The sequence below is a fragment of the Carcharhinus amblyrhynchos genome, chromosome 22 (genome assembly GCF_965287045.1).
Source record: "Carcharhinus amblyrhynchos chromosome 22, sCarAmb.v2.hapA, whole genome shotgun sequence".
NCBI lineage: Eukaryota > Metazoa > Chordata > Chondrichthyes > Carcharhiniformes > Carcharhinidae > Carcharhinus > Carcharhinus amblyrhynchos.
Window position 1 is genome coordinate 37122534 of NC_137345.1, and position 15775 is coordinate 37138308.

The 15775-nt window shown below is 49.3% G+C and overlaps 1 protein-coding gene across 1 annotated transcript; it reads right to left on the bottom strand.

The window, feature by feature from the left end:
• Positions 1-301: 301 nt before the first annotated feature.
• On the bottom strand, positions 302-6142 carry LOC145356883 (cyclin-dependent kinase inhibitor 1-like). The gene is made up of 3 exons (XM_080209854.1): positions 5974-6142; positions 1970-2366; positions 302-838 (listed from the first exon to the last, which is right to left on the bottom strand). The coding sequence occupies exons 1-3, from the start codon at positions 5974-5976 to the stop codon at positions 783-785; spliced, it is 456 nt and encodes a 151-aa protein (XP_080065980.1). The 5' UTR covers positions 5977-6142; the 3' UTR covers positions 302-782.
• Positions 6143-15775: the final 9633 nt, after the last annotated feature.

Sequence of the window (15775 nt, forward strand, 5' to 3'; positions counted from 1 at the left end):
CAATGAGACTCCACACTCTCTCTTCAATCTCCACACACTCCCCCTCTCCCTTATTCAGTCACACACTCCTTGTAACTCACTACCTCACATTGCCTCTCTCACTCATGCTCCCTATCCAGTTTATTCACTCACGCACACTTCCACCCTCACTTAATTCCTCTCTATCCACAATACCCCCCCTCCTACCCTCACTCACACTCCCTCATGCCGTGAATCTCCCTCTCTCTCTCCCCCCATTCCTCACACACCTGTTTTTATTCTCTTACTCACTCTCTTTCTCACACATTCCACCCCCCCACCCCCCACCTTCCACACTGCATTCCCAAATCCTACATCACCTTTCACACGATACGGAAGTGACGGATGTTCACTATCTACTTTCACCCTGTGTCCAGGGACTAATTACAAGTGCAGTACATAAGTGCCACATGGTCCCAGAGCTGTGTAATTCAGGCCTGTGTGTCAGTGTTGTGGGGAGTTTGAAACAGTTTGTCTCACGGCACAGCCCGTTAACTGTTATTGGAATGTCCAAAAGAATGTTTCCATGGTTACATAAGGCCCAACACGCTGGATAAGAAAGAGTAAGCCAAGGGAAGACCATGGTGATGCAGTTCAGGAGACAGCGAGATAGTCAGTCAGACCAGATGCTGAGGAACCAATGGACTGGCCCAGTTAAAGAACAAAGAGTCAGAATTTCACAGAAGAGGCATCCACCACAGAGGCCCAGCGTTTCCCAGGGAACAAAGGAAGAGGAAGCAAGGCCTCATCCACTCCTGTCCGCCTTACGGTTTGGGTTCAGCGTCCAGTGGCCCAAACCTTCTCTTCAGTGCATAGAAATCTGCAGGCAGGAAAAGAGAGGAATGGTTAACAGCTAGTCACAACTGAATTGGGAAATAAATCGCCTTATCACAGAAATCCCTACAGTGCAGAAGGAGGCCATTCAGCCCATTGAGTCTGCACTGACCACAATCCCACCAAGGACCTATCCCCAAAACCCCACATATTTATCCTGCTAATCCTCTAATATACACATCCCAGGACACTAAGGGTCAATTTAGCATGGCCAATCAACCTAACCTGCACTTCTTTAGACTGTGGGAGGAAACCAAAGAGCCCAGAGGAAACCCACGCAGACACTGGGAGAGTGTGCAAAAAAGGACATCAAATGGTTTTCAGTGTGCACAGGATTTCAGACTGGATCAGCTCACTCACAGTTAGGAACACAAGTCCACAGAAATAGGCCATTCAGCCCCTCAGGCCCTGCTGTACGTTCAGTTAGATCATGCTTGCACTGTACCAGACTGTTCCAACTTTACTGCCACCAGGGGTATTTCAGGAGGCAGAGAAGTGTCGGGTTAGACACAAAATGATTATCTTAATGCAGAACAGAGAGCGATAATGCCGCACAGCTGGCTTGTTTCCTAGGAATCTGGCTGGAGTCCACCCAGTCACATCAGCTCCTGTCAGCCTTATGACTTGTCTCCAGGATCCAGGCCTGAACTTTGCCTCCAGAAGCGGTCAATGACAGTTAGACAGACTAGGAGGTGCCGGGCTGTCACTGAGCCCTTGGCGCAGGCTGACCTCTGAACCTTTGCTTCAGCAGGACTCGGTATGGGAGCTCCATCAGGAACCTTTAGGCAGGTTGAAGGCAGTGGAATTGTTAACCAGACAGGATGGGGAACCACAGGAGAAGGCCAATCATCTAATCAAGCTTAGTCTATCATTGAATTGGGTCATGGCTGATCTATACCACAGTTTCCATCTTTGCCACCCTTTTCTTGCGCTGAAAACTATTGACTCCAGGAATGCCCCTGTTCCAGGGTTTTGTGAACCAATGGATTGGGGTGGGTGTCTATGTTAAAAAGCTTGATGTTGAGAGTGAGGAGGTGGTGGTTGTGGTGTGGTGGTTCTGAGGTGGGAGGGTACGGGAGTATCTGAGGGATCCTTTTGCCCAGGAAGTGACCCGTACCTGTGATGGTGGTTTGCTTTCTCTTGCGGTTCTGAGCTTTGCGATGTGGGTTTGAATCCCGCTGTGGACACGCCTTCCTCCCCTCGGCCTCAGCTCCCGGTCTGAGTGGGCTTGGGAACTCTCTCCGTGGTGCCCCGTGCACGGAGGTCCTGTAGAAATGTGGGACGTCCCGACTCGACAGTGCCTCCCACTGGAATGCGCCCTGTACAGGTCGCTCCTCTTCAAAGTCAAAGGCCCACCGGTTCTGGGCTGCGGCCAGTCCTTTCCTCAGCTCCGTCTGAAACTCAGCTTGGATCTGCTCCTGATTGACTGAGCCAAAGAGATTGCGACAAACCTTCCTCCCAGGCTTCCTAATCGTCATTTGCCACGTTTCGATGGAGAGAGGCTTCCCTTCATCCTGAAAAATCACAAACATAAACCTTCGTTCAAACTCATTGCAGGGCCATCAGGTACACAGGCTGCTGGGCAATGCTGTGGGAGGGGGAGATCAGGCTGCCAGTCTGTGCTGGGGGGGGGGGAGCCAGGCTGCCAGTCTGTGCTGGGGGGGGGGGAGGTCAGGCTGCTACCAGTCTGTGCTGGGGGGGGGAGCCAGGCTGCCTGTCTGTGCTGGGGGGGGGAGCAGGGGGGGGCAGGGAACCAGGCTGCTGGTCTGTGCGGAAGTGGGAGAGGAGTGCAAGCTGCCTATCTGATCTAGGGAGGGTGGGGGGACGGGTGGTGGGGTGGGAGATGGGGCAGTGGGGGGGGGGGTGTGGGGGGGAGCGGGGAGGGGAGCAGTGCAGACTACTGAACTGTGCCACAGGGAGGAAAGAGCCAGGCTGCTTATCTGTGCTTTTGGTTGCGGAGGGGGGGTGGGGGGGTGGGGTGGGGGAGGGTGGCGTTGGGTTGGTGGTTGGGGGCAGGCTGTTGCGGAAACGGGAGGGGAGTGCAGGCTGCCGGACTGTGCTGGTTTGTGGGGGTGGGGGGGGAGCCAGTCTGCTGCTCTGTGCAGAAGTGGGAGGGGGGTGCAGGCTGCCGGACTGTGTGCTGGAGAGGGGAGGGTTGGTGGGGAAGTGTGATCCATCAGGTTTTCTGAATGACACAGTAGAGGTTTTTCCTTCCATGGGACATGGGCGTTGCTGGCTGGCCGGCATTTATTGCCCGTCCCTAGTCACCCTTGTTCAGAGGGCAGTTGAGAGTCAACCACATTGCTGTGGTTGGACAGTACTAACACGGAGCAGCTGCCTGATTCTGGTTCTGATGAGAAATTACGTCAGTGCTAATCCGCCCACAAGATACCGGACTGAGCTTTCATTTTGGGGCAAAAACAGAAAATGCTGGAAAACCTCAGCGGGTCCGACAGCCTCTGTGGAGGGAGAATAGAGCCAATGCTCCAAGTCCGGCTGACCCTGTGTCAGAGCTGACTTAGATTTGGTCAGTTTACATTCGATTAGAAAACTGGTGAGCTGGAATTCCGAATCAAAGCTCACCAGCTGGCTGTGAGATAACAAACACAAGATTTCACTTTCAACCCAACAACAGCCGGTAGATAAAGAAAAAGAAACCAAGAGGAGGGTGAAAGAGAGAAAGTGAAAATGGAACTGAGAGGGGGAGAGCAGGGAGGTGGAGGGGGAGGGGAGGGAGGTGGAGGGAGGGTGTGAGAGAGGTGGGGGGGGTGGCGGGAGGAGAGACGGGCACAGACAGACAAGCAGAGAAAGTGCAAGAACTACGAAAACAGTAGGAAATACAGAACCAGCGGGAGAGACTGAAAGAAACATCCAGGAGAGTGAGGTGGTGACAGATAGACAAAGAAAGACTTGATAGAGACACTAACTAACAGTTACATAGGAAAATGCACACAGGGACACACACACACACACACTGACTAAGTGGCTACTACATTTAAGTTTTAAGTTTAAAGTTTATTTAATAATGTCACAAGCAGGCTTACGTTAATACTGCAATGAAGTTACTGTGAAAATCCCCAAGTCGCCACACTCTTGTGTGGGTACACTGAGGGAGAATTTAGCATGGCCATTACACCCAACCAGCACGTCTTTTGGGCTATGGGAGGAAACCGGAGCACTGGGAGGAAACCCATGCAGACATGGGGAGAATGAGAATCAAACCCGGGTCCCTGGCGCTGTGAGGTAGCAGTGTTAACCATGGCAGTGCCCCCATGGAAACAGCAAAGAGGCAAATGACAAAATGGCTGTTGGTGACATTGAATGAAGTAAATGGGCTGGAGGCAGTGAGTCAGATCCACACCCTGCACCACCTTGAGCAACTCAACAACTCCATATGATCTACCCAGGTTAGCTATATCCAAACTCTGCGCTACATCACTAATGGACTGGGCTTCACTTCACCAGGGGGAGTGAGGGGAGGGCAGGGGAATGGTCACTATACAATAGCACCTCTTCCCAATCCCATTCCAATACTGCTCCAATCCAGAACTGCCCCTTCCCAATCTCACTGAGTGATTCCTGCTCTCTTCCCTTCCCCATCCCAGCTCCCTGAGTCAGAGTGTGAAGTCCACACTACCACCTACCCCCACCCCCACCAAACACACACACACACACATCCAATCTCTCCTTCGTTGGACATGTCCTGACTTGTTCTCTACAAACCTTTCAAACCAGCACACATCAAATAAATAACCCAGCCAGGACTCTGTGCAGCCCACACAGGGAGTGACCCTGCTACAGGACTGCTGCAATGAGGGGTTGGAGTGAGGAGCACAGCGACAGTGGGCAGGTGAGGAGGGTAAAGGATAGGGGAAAGTGGTAGATGGAGGGGCAGTAGGGGGTGGGGTCAGTGGGGAATGGGGGGGGGACAGATTAGAGGATGGGGGAGGAGCGCTGGGGATGGTGGGTGAGGGGGAGCACATGGGGTGAGGTGCGGTAGGGGATGGGCGAGTAGGGAGGGATGGGGAGAGGGGAGTGGGGGCAATGGGGGGAATGTCAGTGGGTGGAGTAGTGGGTAGGGGCAGCCCCGGGGTATGTCGTGGGGATGGTGGAGTGGTGGGGGTGAGTTGCAGGGGGTGGGGTGTTGTGGAAAGGGGGTGGTGGGCAGGGGCAGTGGGGGGTGAGTTGGGGGGGGAGGTGCTGAAGCTGTCGAGCCATGGGTCATGAACTGTGTGTGTCGATGGGAGAAGTGAGTCATGTCCAAGTTTGAGTTTTGCCCGGGCATGTTCAATTAGCTCAGGGACAGGAACAGACATGTCAGCTCAGGACACTGCCCAAGAATTAACCCGACTCCCCCTCCCCAAAACAGTCAGGGGGAAGAATTAACTCTCCCAACTCCCTCCCTTCCCCCCCCCCACTCCCCAAATCCCTCCTGATAACAGTAAAGCATTAACCATCCCCCTCACCCCCCAACAACAGTCAGGGAAAAGTATCCATCAAACTCTGGTCCAGACCCTCGCCCCATTCATAGGATCCTACAGTGCAGGAGGACATTCAGCCCATCTGCACCTATCATAATCCCACCCAGGCCCCAACCCCATAAACCCATGCACTTTTACCCTAGCTAGTTCCCCTGACACTAAGGGGCAATTTAGCACGGCCAATCAACCTAACCCGCACACCATTGGATTGTGGGAGGAAACCCATGCAGACACAGGGAGAATGTGCAAACTTCAGACAGACAGTGACCCAAGGCTGGAATTGAACTCAGGTCCCTGGCGCTGTGAGGCAGCAGTGCTAACCACTGTGCCACCCCAAACTCAGACTGCAGGCTACTGTATACCCCTGTGGAGCCCAGCATGATACTGGGGAAGGAATAAGACAGCAGTGGACCCCTAACCTACTCTGCTGGGACCCTCACTGTGCTGGAACAAGTCACTGTGTGGAGATTAGCCCCAGAGATGTGAGTTGTTTGAGGGATTTGGAAGCTGACACTTCTTTCATTAAAGTAGTTTTAGTAATTAAAAATCTTTCCAATTTGTAGCTATTTATTTCCTATTCGTTTCTATTTGGTTAGAACTGAGGTTAGCCCGTTTCCTTATTCCCATTAAAGATACTCACCATGTCAACACATAAATCCCGGTTCAAATCCCAGTGCAGCCTTTATCCAGCCGGGAAGAATCCCAAAGCAGCCTTTACCCAGCCGGGAAGAATCCCAATGTGTAAGAAACCAGATGACTACCCCCTTACTCCGTCAGCCTACAGCCGATGACTACAGCATATTACAGAATGCTACCGATCATATGATGCCTGAACTCCGCCCAGTGAGTAGCACAGGGGAAATAAGAGAGAAATTAGCAGGAGTTTCTCAGTCACCTCGCATTCAGCCTAGCTCCTCCCAGCAGCAGTGAGCTGGACTTGGACACCCAGTATCTGTTGCTGCCCAACCTTGCTCAACCCGATTCTACCCTGGGGAGAAGAAACTCCATCCCTAACCCTCAGCGCTAAACTCAGGTGAAAGTGCAGCTTGCAGGAGTGTCCCTGACCCAGAACAGCCCACAGCCCACCGAGTCTGTACTGACAAAACTACACAAAATCTACACCAATCCCACTTTCTTACACTCCTAGCCTTGAATGTTAGAACACTTCAAATATTTATCCATTGTACCTATTAATGGTTGTGAAGTTCTCTCCCTGTACTACCCCCCCCCCCCCCCCAGTGTAGCGCATTCCGGACTCCCCCCCACCCGCTGAGTGAGAAAGATCTTTGCTCAAATCTCCTCTAAACCTCCTGCCCCTCAGCTTAAAATGATGCCCCCTCATTCCTGACTTCAACTAAAGGAACATCTTCTTCCTATCCTCCCTATCCATACCCTCGTAATCTTATACCCCTCAATCAGGTTCCCCCTCTCCCCCCGCCCCACAGTAGCCTTCTCTACTCTAAAGAAAACAGCCCCAGACTAATAGAAAAAATCTTCCACAAAATGTCACATTTCGAAGTATTGAAAAGTATTTCATGTTTGCCTTGCCATATGTAAGATGACATTGCTTTATAACATTTCATCAAATGCCCTCCAGTGACATCCAAGTTGAACTTAACAATGTGATCCCTATATCCATGCACATTGGTGGTGTTGTTGATAGTGAGGAGCATAGTCTGAGGCTACCCTTCCTTTGTATTGATATTCCTTCCAAAATGCATCTTTTCAGGGATAGAACAAAGAACAAAAACAGCCTGGGAAACAGGCCCTTCGGCCCAACGAGCCCGCACCGCCATTTTAACATTACCAGTCCCCCCTCCACCCATGACCCTTATCTATGCTTATGGCATTCCACATTGAGGGAAAACTAATTTAGGGACAATTTATTACCACCAATCAGCCTAAGAGCATATCTTTGGGGTGTGGGAGGAAACCGGAGCACCCGGAGAAAACCCACACAAGCACGAGGAGAATGCGTAAACTCCCACAGACACCGGCCCAAATCCATGTGTCTGCACAGCAAACAGTGATAGTCACTGAGCTGTCGTCTTGCCCAGCATCTGGTCCAGTTTAAGCACACACTAACGACATGAAGCACTAGGCTATTCTCGAAACATCAAAGAGCAGTCCTCGTACAACCCATCGCGTGTATGCCCCTTGTTGGACAACAAGGTGGACCGAATCACCTGTGGATTAAAAGAGAAAAGATAAATTCCATCGGCCTATCTGACCCAACCCATCAATATCTTCCTGCAGCCTGAGATCTTCTTCCTCACTATTAATCCCCACCGCCCCAGCCCCACCAAATTTATATTGTGCAGGTGAGGAGATCCCTGTATCTGTAATCCCCATAGAGATCCAGGGATCTGTAATCCCGAAGGAGATCCAGGGATCCGTAATCCCGAAGGAGATCCAGAGATCTGTAATCCATAGAGATCCAGATATCTGTAATCCCGAAGGAGATCCAGGGATCTGTAATCCTGAAGGAGATCCAGGGATCTGTAATCCCGAAGGAGATCCAGGGATCTGTAATCCCCACGGACATCAAGGAATCCTGGTCATTGCCTTGCATTTGTGCAGCCCAGATGGTACTTGCCACTTGTCAGCCCAAGCCTGGATATTGTCCAGATCTTGCTGCATTTGAACATGGACTGTTTCAGTATCTGAGGAGTCGTGAATGGTGCTGAACATTGTACAATCATCAAGGAACATCCCCACTTCTGATCTTATGATGGAAGGAAGGTCATTGATGAAGCAGTTTCGCTAGGGCTCCTTGATCCACATTTGATCGAATGTGGCCTTGATGTCAAGGGCAGTCACTCTCACTTCACCTCTGCAGTTCAGCTCTTTTGTCCATGTTTGAACCAAGGCTGTAATGAGGTCAGGAGCTAAGTAACTCTGGCGAAACCCAAACCAGGCATCACAGAGCAGGTTATTGCTGAGCAGGTGCTGCTTGATAGCACCATTGATGACCCCTTCCATCACTTTACTGACGTTCGAGAGTAGACTGATGGGGCGGTAATTGATGAAGGCATGTAAAATCACCAGCTCCAAAGCTCCCCTCCGGATAATCTCAATACATTCTGTGCCCATTTGAGTCACAGTTCAGCAAGAGCATGTCCTCCACCCTGGAAGCCCTGTATCTAGGGTCACCATCGCAGATGTCAGAGCAGCTTCCTTGAAAGTCAACCCATAGAAAGCAACTGGCCTGGATGGGGTATCTGGACACGCACTCAGATCCTGCATGGACCAGCTGGCGGGGGTATTCTCAGACATCTTCAACCTCTCTTTACAATAATCTGAGGTCCCTAACTGCTTCAAGAAGATAGAACATAAGAAATAGGAGCAGAAGTAGGCCATCCAGCCCCTCGAGCCTGCCCCGCCATTCAATAAGATCAATAAGATGACCATCATCCCAGTACCTAAGAAAAGCCAGGCAGCCTGCCTTAATGACTATCAGCCAGTGGCTCTGACATCATCATTATGAAGTGCTTCGAAAGGGTGGTCATGGCACAACTCAATTCCAGCCTCCCGGATGACCTGGATCTCCCAGTTTGCCTAGCACCGCAACAGGTCCACAGCAGACACCTGCACTCAACCCTTGTGCACCTAGATTAGAAGGTCACCCATGTCAGACTCCTGTTTATTGACTACAGCTCAGCCTTCAACATTATTGTTCCCACGAAACCCATCTCTAAACTCTGTAGCCTGGGCCTCGGCACTTCCCTCTGTGACTGGGTCCTGAACTTCCTAACTCACAGCCCACAATCAGTAAGGATAGGCAATAACACCTCCTCCACAATCATCCTCAACTCCAGTGCCTCACAAGTCTGTGTCTCAGCCCCCATTACGCTCTTTATACAGCTATGACTGTGCGGTCAAATTCCCCTCAAATTTGATTTTCAAGCTTGCTGATGACACCACCATAGTGAGTCGGATCTCAAACAATAGAGTCATAGAGGTTTACAACATGGAAACAGGCCCTACGGCCCAACTTGTCCATGCTGTCCTTTTTTTAAAACCTGTAAGCTAATCCCACTTGTCCACATTTGGCCCATATCCCTCTATACCCATCTTATCCATGTAAGATGCCGAGACAGAATACAAGAATGAGATAGAGAATCTGGTGAACTGGTCCGGCAACAATAATCTCTCCCTTAATGTCAACAAAAAATGAAGGAGATTTTCATTGACTTCAGGAAGCGTAAAGGAGAACTTGCCCCTGTCTACGTCAATGGGGATGAAGTAGAAAAGGTTGAGAGCTTCAAGGCTTTAGGTGTCCAGATCACCAGCAACTTGTCCTGGTCCCCCCATCCAACACTATAGTTAAGAAAGCCCACCAACACCTCTACTTTCTCAGAAGACTAAGGAAATTTGGCAGGTCAGCTACAACTCTCGCCAACTTTTACAGTTGCAGCATAGAAAGCATTCTTTCTGGTTGTATCACAGCTTGGTATGGCTCCTGCTCTGCTCAAGACTGTGAAGAACTACCAAAGGTCATGAATATAGCCCAATCCATCATGCAAACAAACCTCCCATCCATTGACTCTGTCTATATTTCTCACCACCTCGGCAAAACAGCCAGCATAATTAAGGACCTCACGCACCCCTGACATTATCCCTTCCATCTTCTTCCTTCAGGAAAAAGATACAAAAGTCTGAGGTCACCTACCAACCAACTCAAGAAGAGTTTCTTCCCTGCTGCTGTCAGACTTTTGAATGAACTTACCTTGCACTAAGTTGATCTTTCTCTACATCCTAGCTATGATTGTAACATTACATTCTGCACTCTCTCATTTTCTTCTCTATGAAAGGTATGTTTTGTCTATATAGTGCACAAGACTCTATGTTAATATATGTGACAATAATAAATCAAATCAGATCAAATTAGAAATCATAGAAATCATAGAAACCCTACAGTACAGAAAGAGGCCATTCGGCCCATCAAGTCTGCACCAACCACAATCCCCCCATGCCCTACCCCCATATCCATATCCATACATATTTTACCCACTAATCCTCTAACTTATGCATCTACGGTCAATTTAGCATGGCCAATCAACCTAACCCGCACATCTTTGGACTGGGTTGGATCCAATCCAATTGGCTGGGTTGAATTTGTTCTTTTTGTGTACAGACATACCTGGGCAATTTTCCACATTGTTGGGTAGATGCCAGTATTGTATCAGTACTGGAACAGCTTGGCTAGGGGAGGCGGCAAGTTCTGGAGCACAAGTCTTTAGGACTATTGCCAGAAAGTTATCAGGACCCATTGCCTTTGCAGTATCCAGTGCCTTCAACCATTTCTTGATATCAAGTGGAATGAATTGAATTGGCTGCAGACTGGCATCTGAGATGCTGGGGACTACTGGAGGAGGCTTAGATAGATCATCCACTCAGCACTTCTGGCTAAAGATTGTTGTGAATGCTTCAGCTTTATTTTTTGCACTGATGTGCTAGGCTCTTCCACCATTGAGGATAGGGATATTTATATATTTATAAATATATTTATATATTAACCTTTCTCATTCTGAACAACCTGGACTATAACCATCGAACACCCCCAGAGCAGGTATAGATCAGGGTTAGATACAGAATAAAGCTCCCTCTACACTGTCCCCATTAAACACTCCTGGGAGAGGTTCAGCACAGGATTAGATACAGAGTAAAGCTCCCTCTACACTGTCCCCATCAAACACTCCCAGGACAGGTACAGCACAGGGTTAGATACAGAGTAAAGCTCCCTCTACACTGTCCCCATCAAACACTCCCAGGACAGGTACAGCACGGGTTAGACACAGAGTAAAGCTCCCTCTAAGCTGCCCCCATCAAATACTCCTAGGACAGGAACAGCATAGGGTTAAGTACAGGATAAAGCTTCCATTACACTGTCCCCCATCAAACACTCCCAGGATAAGTATAGCATGGCGTTAGATACAGAGTAAAGCTCCCTCTACACTGTCCGCATCAAACACTGCCAGGGCAGTGTACAGCACGGGGTTAGATGCAGAGTACAGCTCTCTCTATATGTCTGAGTTCAGGATGTCTGTGCTCCCTCTACACTGTCTGAGTTCAGGATGTCTGTGCTCCCTCTACACTGTCTGAGTTCAGGATGTCTCTGCTCCCTCTACACTGTCTGAGTTCAGGATGTCTCTGCTCCCTCTACACTGTCTGAGTTCAGGGTGTCTCTGCTCCCTCTACACTGTCTGAGTTCAGGATGTCTCTGCTCCCTCTACACTGTCTGAGTTCAGGATGTCTCTGCTCCCTCTACACTGTCTGAGTTCAGGGTGTCTCTGCTCCCTCTACACTGTCTGAGTTCAGGGTGTCTCTGCTCCCTCTACACTGTCTGAGTTCAGGGTGTCTCTGCTCCCTCTACACTGTCTGAGTTCAGGATGTCTCTGCTCCCTCTACACTGTCTGAGTTCAGGATGTCTCTGCTCCCTCTACACTGTCTGAGTTCAGGGTGTCTCTGCTCCCTCTACACTGTCTGAGTTCAGGGTGTCTCTGCTCCCTCTACACTGTCTGAGTTCAGGGTGTCTCTGCTCCCTCTACACTGTCTGAGTTCAGGATTCTCTGCTCCCTCTACACTGTCTGAGTTCAGGGTGTCTCTGCTCCCTCTACACTGTCTGAGTTCAGGATGTCTCTGCTCTCTCTACACTGTCTGAGTTCAGGGTGTCTCTGCTCCCTCTACACTGCCTGAGTTCAGGATGTCTCCGCTCCCTCTACACTGTCTGAGTTCAGGATGTCTCCGCTCCCTCTACACTGTCTGAGTTCAGGATGTCTCTGCTCCCTCTACACTGTCTGAGTTCAGGGTGTCTCTGCTCCCTCTACACTGTCTGAGTTCAGGGTGTCTCTGCTCCCTCTACACTGTCTGAGTTCAGGGTGTCTCTGCTCCCTCTACACTGTCTGAGTTCAGGGTGTCTCTGCTCCCTCTACACTGTCTGAGTTCAGGGTGTCTCTGCTCCCTCTACACTGTCTGAGTTCAGGGTGTCTCTGCTCTCTCTACACTGTCTGAGTTCAGGATGTCTCTGCTCCCTCTACACTGTCTGAGTTCAGGATGTCTCTGCTCCCTCTACACTGTCTGAGTTCAGGATGTCTCTGTTCCCTCTACACTGTCTGAGTTCAGGATGTCTCTGCTCTCTCTACACTGTCTGAGTTCAGGATGTGTCTGCTCCCTCTACACTGTCTGAGTTCAGGGTGTCTCTGCTCCCTCTACACTGTCTGAGTTCAGGGTGTCTCTGCTCCCTCTACACTGTCTGAGTTCAGGATGTCTCTGCTCCCTCTACACTGTCTGAGTTCAGGGTGTCTCTGCTCCCTCTACACTGTCTGAGTTCAGGATGTCTCTGCTCCCTCTACACTGTCTGAGTTCAGGATGTCTCTGCTCTCTCTACACTGTCTGAGTTCAGGATGTCTCTGCTCCCTCTACACTGTCTGAGTTCAGGATGTCTCTGCTCCCTCTACACTGTCTGAGTTCAGGATGTCTCTGCTCCCTCTACACTGTCTGAGTTCAGGATGTCTCTGCTCCCTCTACACTGTCTGAGTTCAGGATGTCTCTGCTCTCTCTACACTGTCTGAGTTCAGGATGTCTCTGCTCCCTCTACACTGTCTGAGTTCAGGGTGTCTCTGCTCCCTCTACACTGTCTGAGTTCAGGGTGTCTCTGCTCCCTCTACACTGTCTGAGTTCAGGGTGTCTCTGCTCCCTCTACACTGTCTGAGTTCAGGGTGTCTCTGCTCCCTCTACACTGTCTGAGTTCAGGATGTGTCTGCTCCCTCTACACTGTCTGAGTTCAGGATGTCTCTGCTCTCTCTACACTGTCTGAGTTCAGGATGTCTCTGCTCTCTCTACACTGTCTGAGTTCAGGATGTCTCTGCTCTCTCTACACTGTCTGAGTTCAGGGTGTCTCTGCTCCCTCTACACTGGTTGCCCACATGATGTTCATCATTTTCTCCGTCAGTGTTGATCGTCTTGAAGCCATGACTTCACTGTGTGACAGCAGGAAATAATTGGACTCTGTGTATTTCCACTGACTGGATCTAGTTGCTAACAACACGAGTCTGCGATGTTTGGGTGGGGTTGTATTTTGCAGTGTCAATCTTATAGTGGAATTGATATCTGGCTGTGGCCAGCCTTGCTGTCAGCTGAAAGAGGATTATGGAATGAATGACTAGTGGTTTATATTCCAGTGAAGTGTATTTCCTGCTTTACAGGAGTTGTTTCTCACTCTCTTCCTGAAAGATTAGCTTGGGGAATCGTAATCAAAAACTCAACTCATCGCATTTTGTTGTCATTCAGTGACAAGCCTGTGTTCAACTTCCTCTCTCCCGGATCTCCACTGGATATTTGGTTACTGAGAAAGTCATTGTTTGTGTCTGAACTGAGACAATAACAGTGGCTGTGTGTAAGACCATTAGGCCACTCAGCCCATTGAGTCTGCTCCACCATTCAATCATGGCTGATATTTTTCTCATTCCCATTCTCCTGCCTTTTCCCCTTATTAATCAATGATGGTAGCTCCCTACAGTACAACGTGGTTCCATAAATGTAACGATACTCTCAATGAGTGCCTCCCCACCCCTTTAATACAGGGACACACCTTTTCAATGTATCATTACTTCAATAATAGGTCACTCCTCTCTAAAAATAACTTATTCCAAGTAAGAATGTGACAGGCCCTTTTAATCTGAGGTGTCAATGAGACAGGGAAAGAATAGCTATGTGTAAAACTCTGACAACTAGTGGTTAGCACAGTAAGAAGTCTCACAACGTCCAAGTTAAAGTCCAACAGATTTATCTGGAATCACAAGCTTTCACAGCACTGCTTCAAGATTTCTAACTAGTGCTTATACACTTTGGACCAAAGAAAGGGAATGGGAATAATTTCTGAATGGTACGTCACTGTGGAAGAGTCAGAGTGTGGCATGTTCTAATGAGTTACTCTCTAAAAGCTAGCACACAAAAATATAATGGCAACCTTTATCTCAACAGAAAATGCTGGAAAATCCCAGCACGTCAGACAACTGTGGAGAGAACATAGAGGAAAAGTTTCAGATTCCAGTATCCGCAGAATTTTTCTTTTATCTCGATAGGGTTGGAATATAAATGTGAGAGATTGATGCTTTCACCAAACGGAGATTTGAATTATTGTGTTCCGCTTTGGCTAGTGCATCTCAGGAAGAATATACTGACCTTATACTGACCAGTCTGACAGTGAGGCGGAGAGGGGGAATTTTGGACTCCTACCAACACACATTAGACAAGCCAGCCTCACACCGATAAGAGGGAGCAGAGGGCATGAGCGAGATTGTCCCCGGCGACTCTAGCGGTCTCAATACTGCCGCCACTCAGTAGTGGGCACAAACGGGATTGCAAGCAGGTCGGCGATGATGGGCTCATGGCCACTGGACCCAGTTGAGTGCTGGGCTTTGGTTGGAGAAGGATTGGTGAGTCTAGGGAGGTGGGTGAGGATGGACTTTGAAGTCTGGGAAGATGGAACAAAAGGGAGGGGGGGATGAAATCTCATCCTGGATAGTATGGGGGCTGGGTGGGTGCCCCAATAGGACATCCTCCAAAATGTGCACCCGTTCCTCCCATTGCCATCAAAAATATACCCAGCAATGGGCCAGAAAATCTAATCCCTGGTGCAAAATCATTGTGATTTCATTGTTAGTTGAGAATATTAAAGTTTATAGAACCAAGGTGGGTAATTGAGTTAAGATATGGATCAGCCATGATATCATGGACTGTTAATGGAGTGTAACCGAGAGACTGAATGGCTGATCCCTGTCCCCATTAATAGTGAAACTTCATCATGAATTTAACATCCTTCAATTAAACCAAAAGCTTCTATCTCTGCACGTTAAAGGAAACTTTTTCCAAAATCCGACAGAAAAGAGCAGCGTAGGATCAGGATCCTGGAACTTTGTGCAATGTAGCTGATTTATTTCAGTGCGCTGGCCTTTTGGATTTTCACTTGTACAGCTGGACAGTTTAGAGAGAGTTGGACATGTTCTCTGCCCAAAAGTTAGGATATGTTGAAAGCTACCTCATCCCACAGTGACAGGCCCAAGAGACCCTGAGAGGGAATTCTGAGGCAGAGAAGGAGACAGAGAAAGGGGGACAGAGAGAAAAGGACAGGTAAAGAGAAACAGGGAGTCAGAAAGAGAGTGACAGAGAGTGACAGAAAGAGGGAAAGAGAAAGAGAGAATGAGAGGCGGACAGACAGACAGAGATTCACTGATCTCAGCAACAGCTGGGAGAAACAGCACTGAGACAATTGAGGAAAGTTGGATTTTATGCATTTGGTTTTGAACACGGTGGCACAGGGCAGCACCATGGCACAGTGGTTAGCACTGCTGCCTCACAGCTCCAGGGACCTGGGTTTGATTCCCGCCTATGTGAAATTTGCACATTCTCCCCGTGTCTGTGTGGGTTTCCTCCGGGTG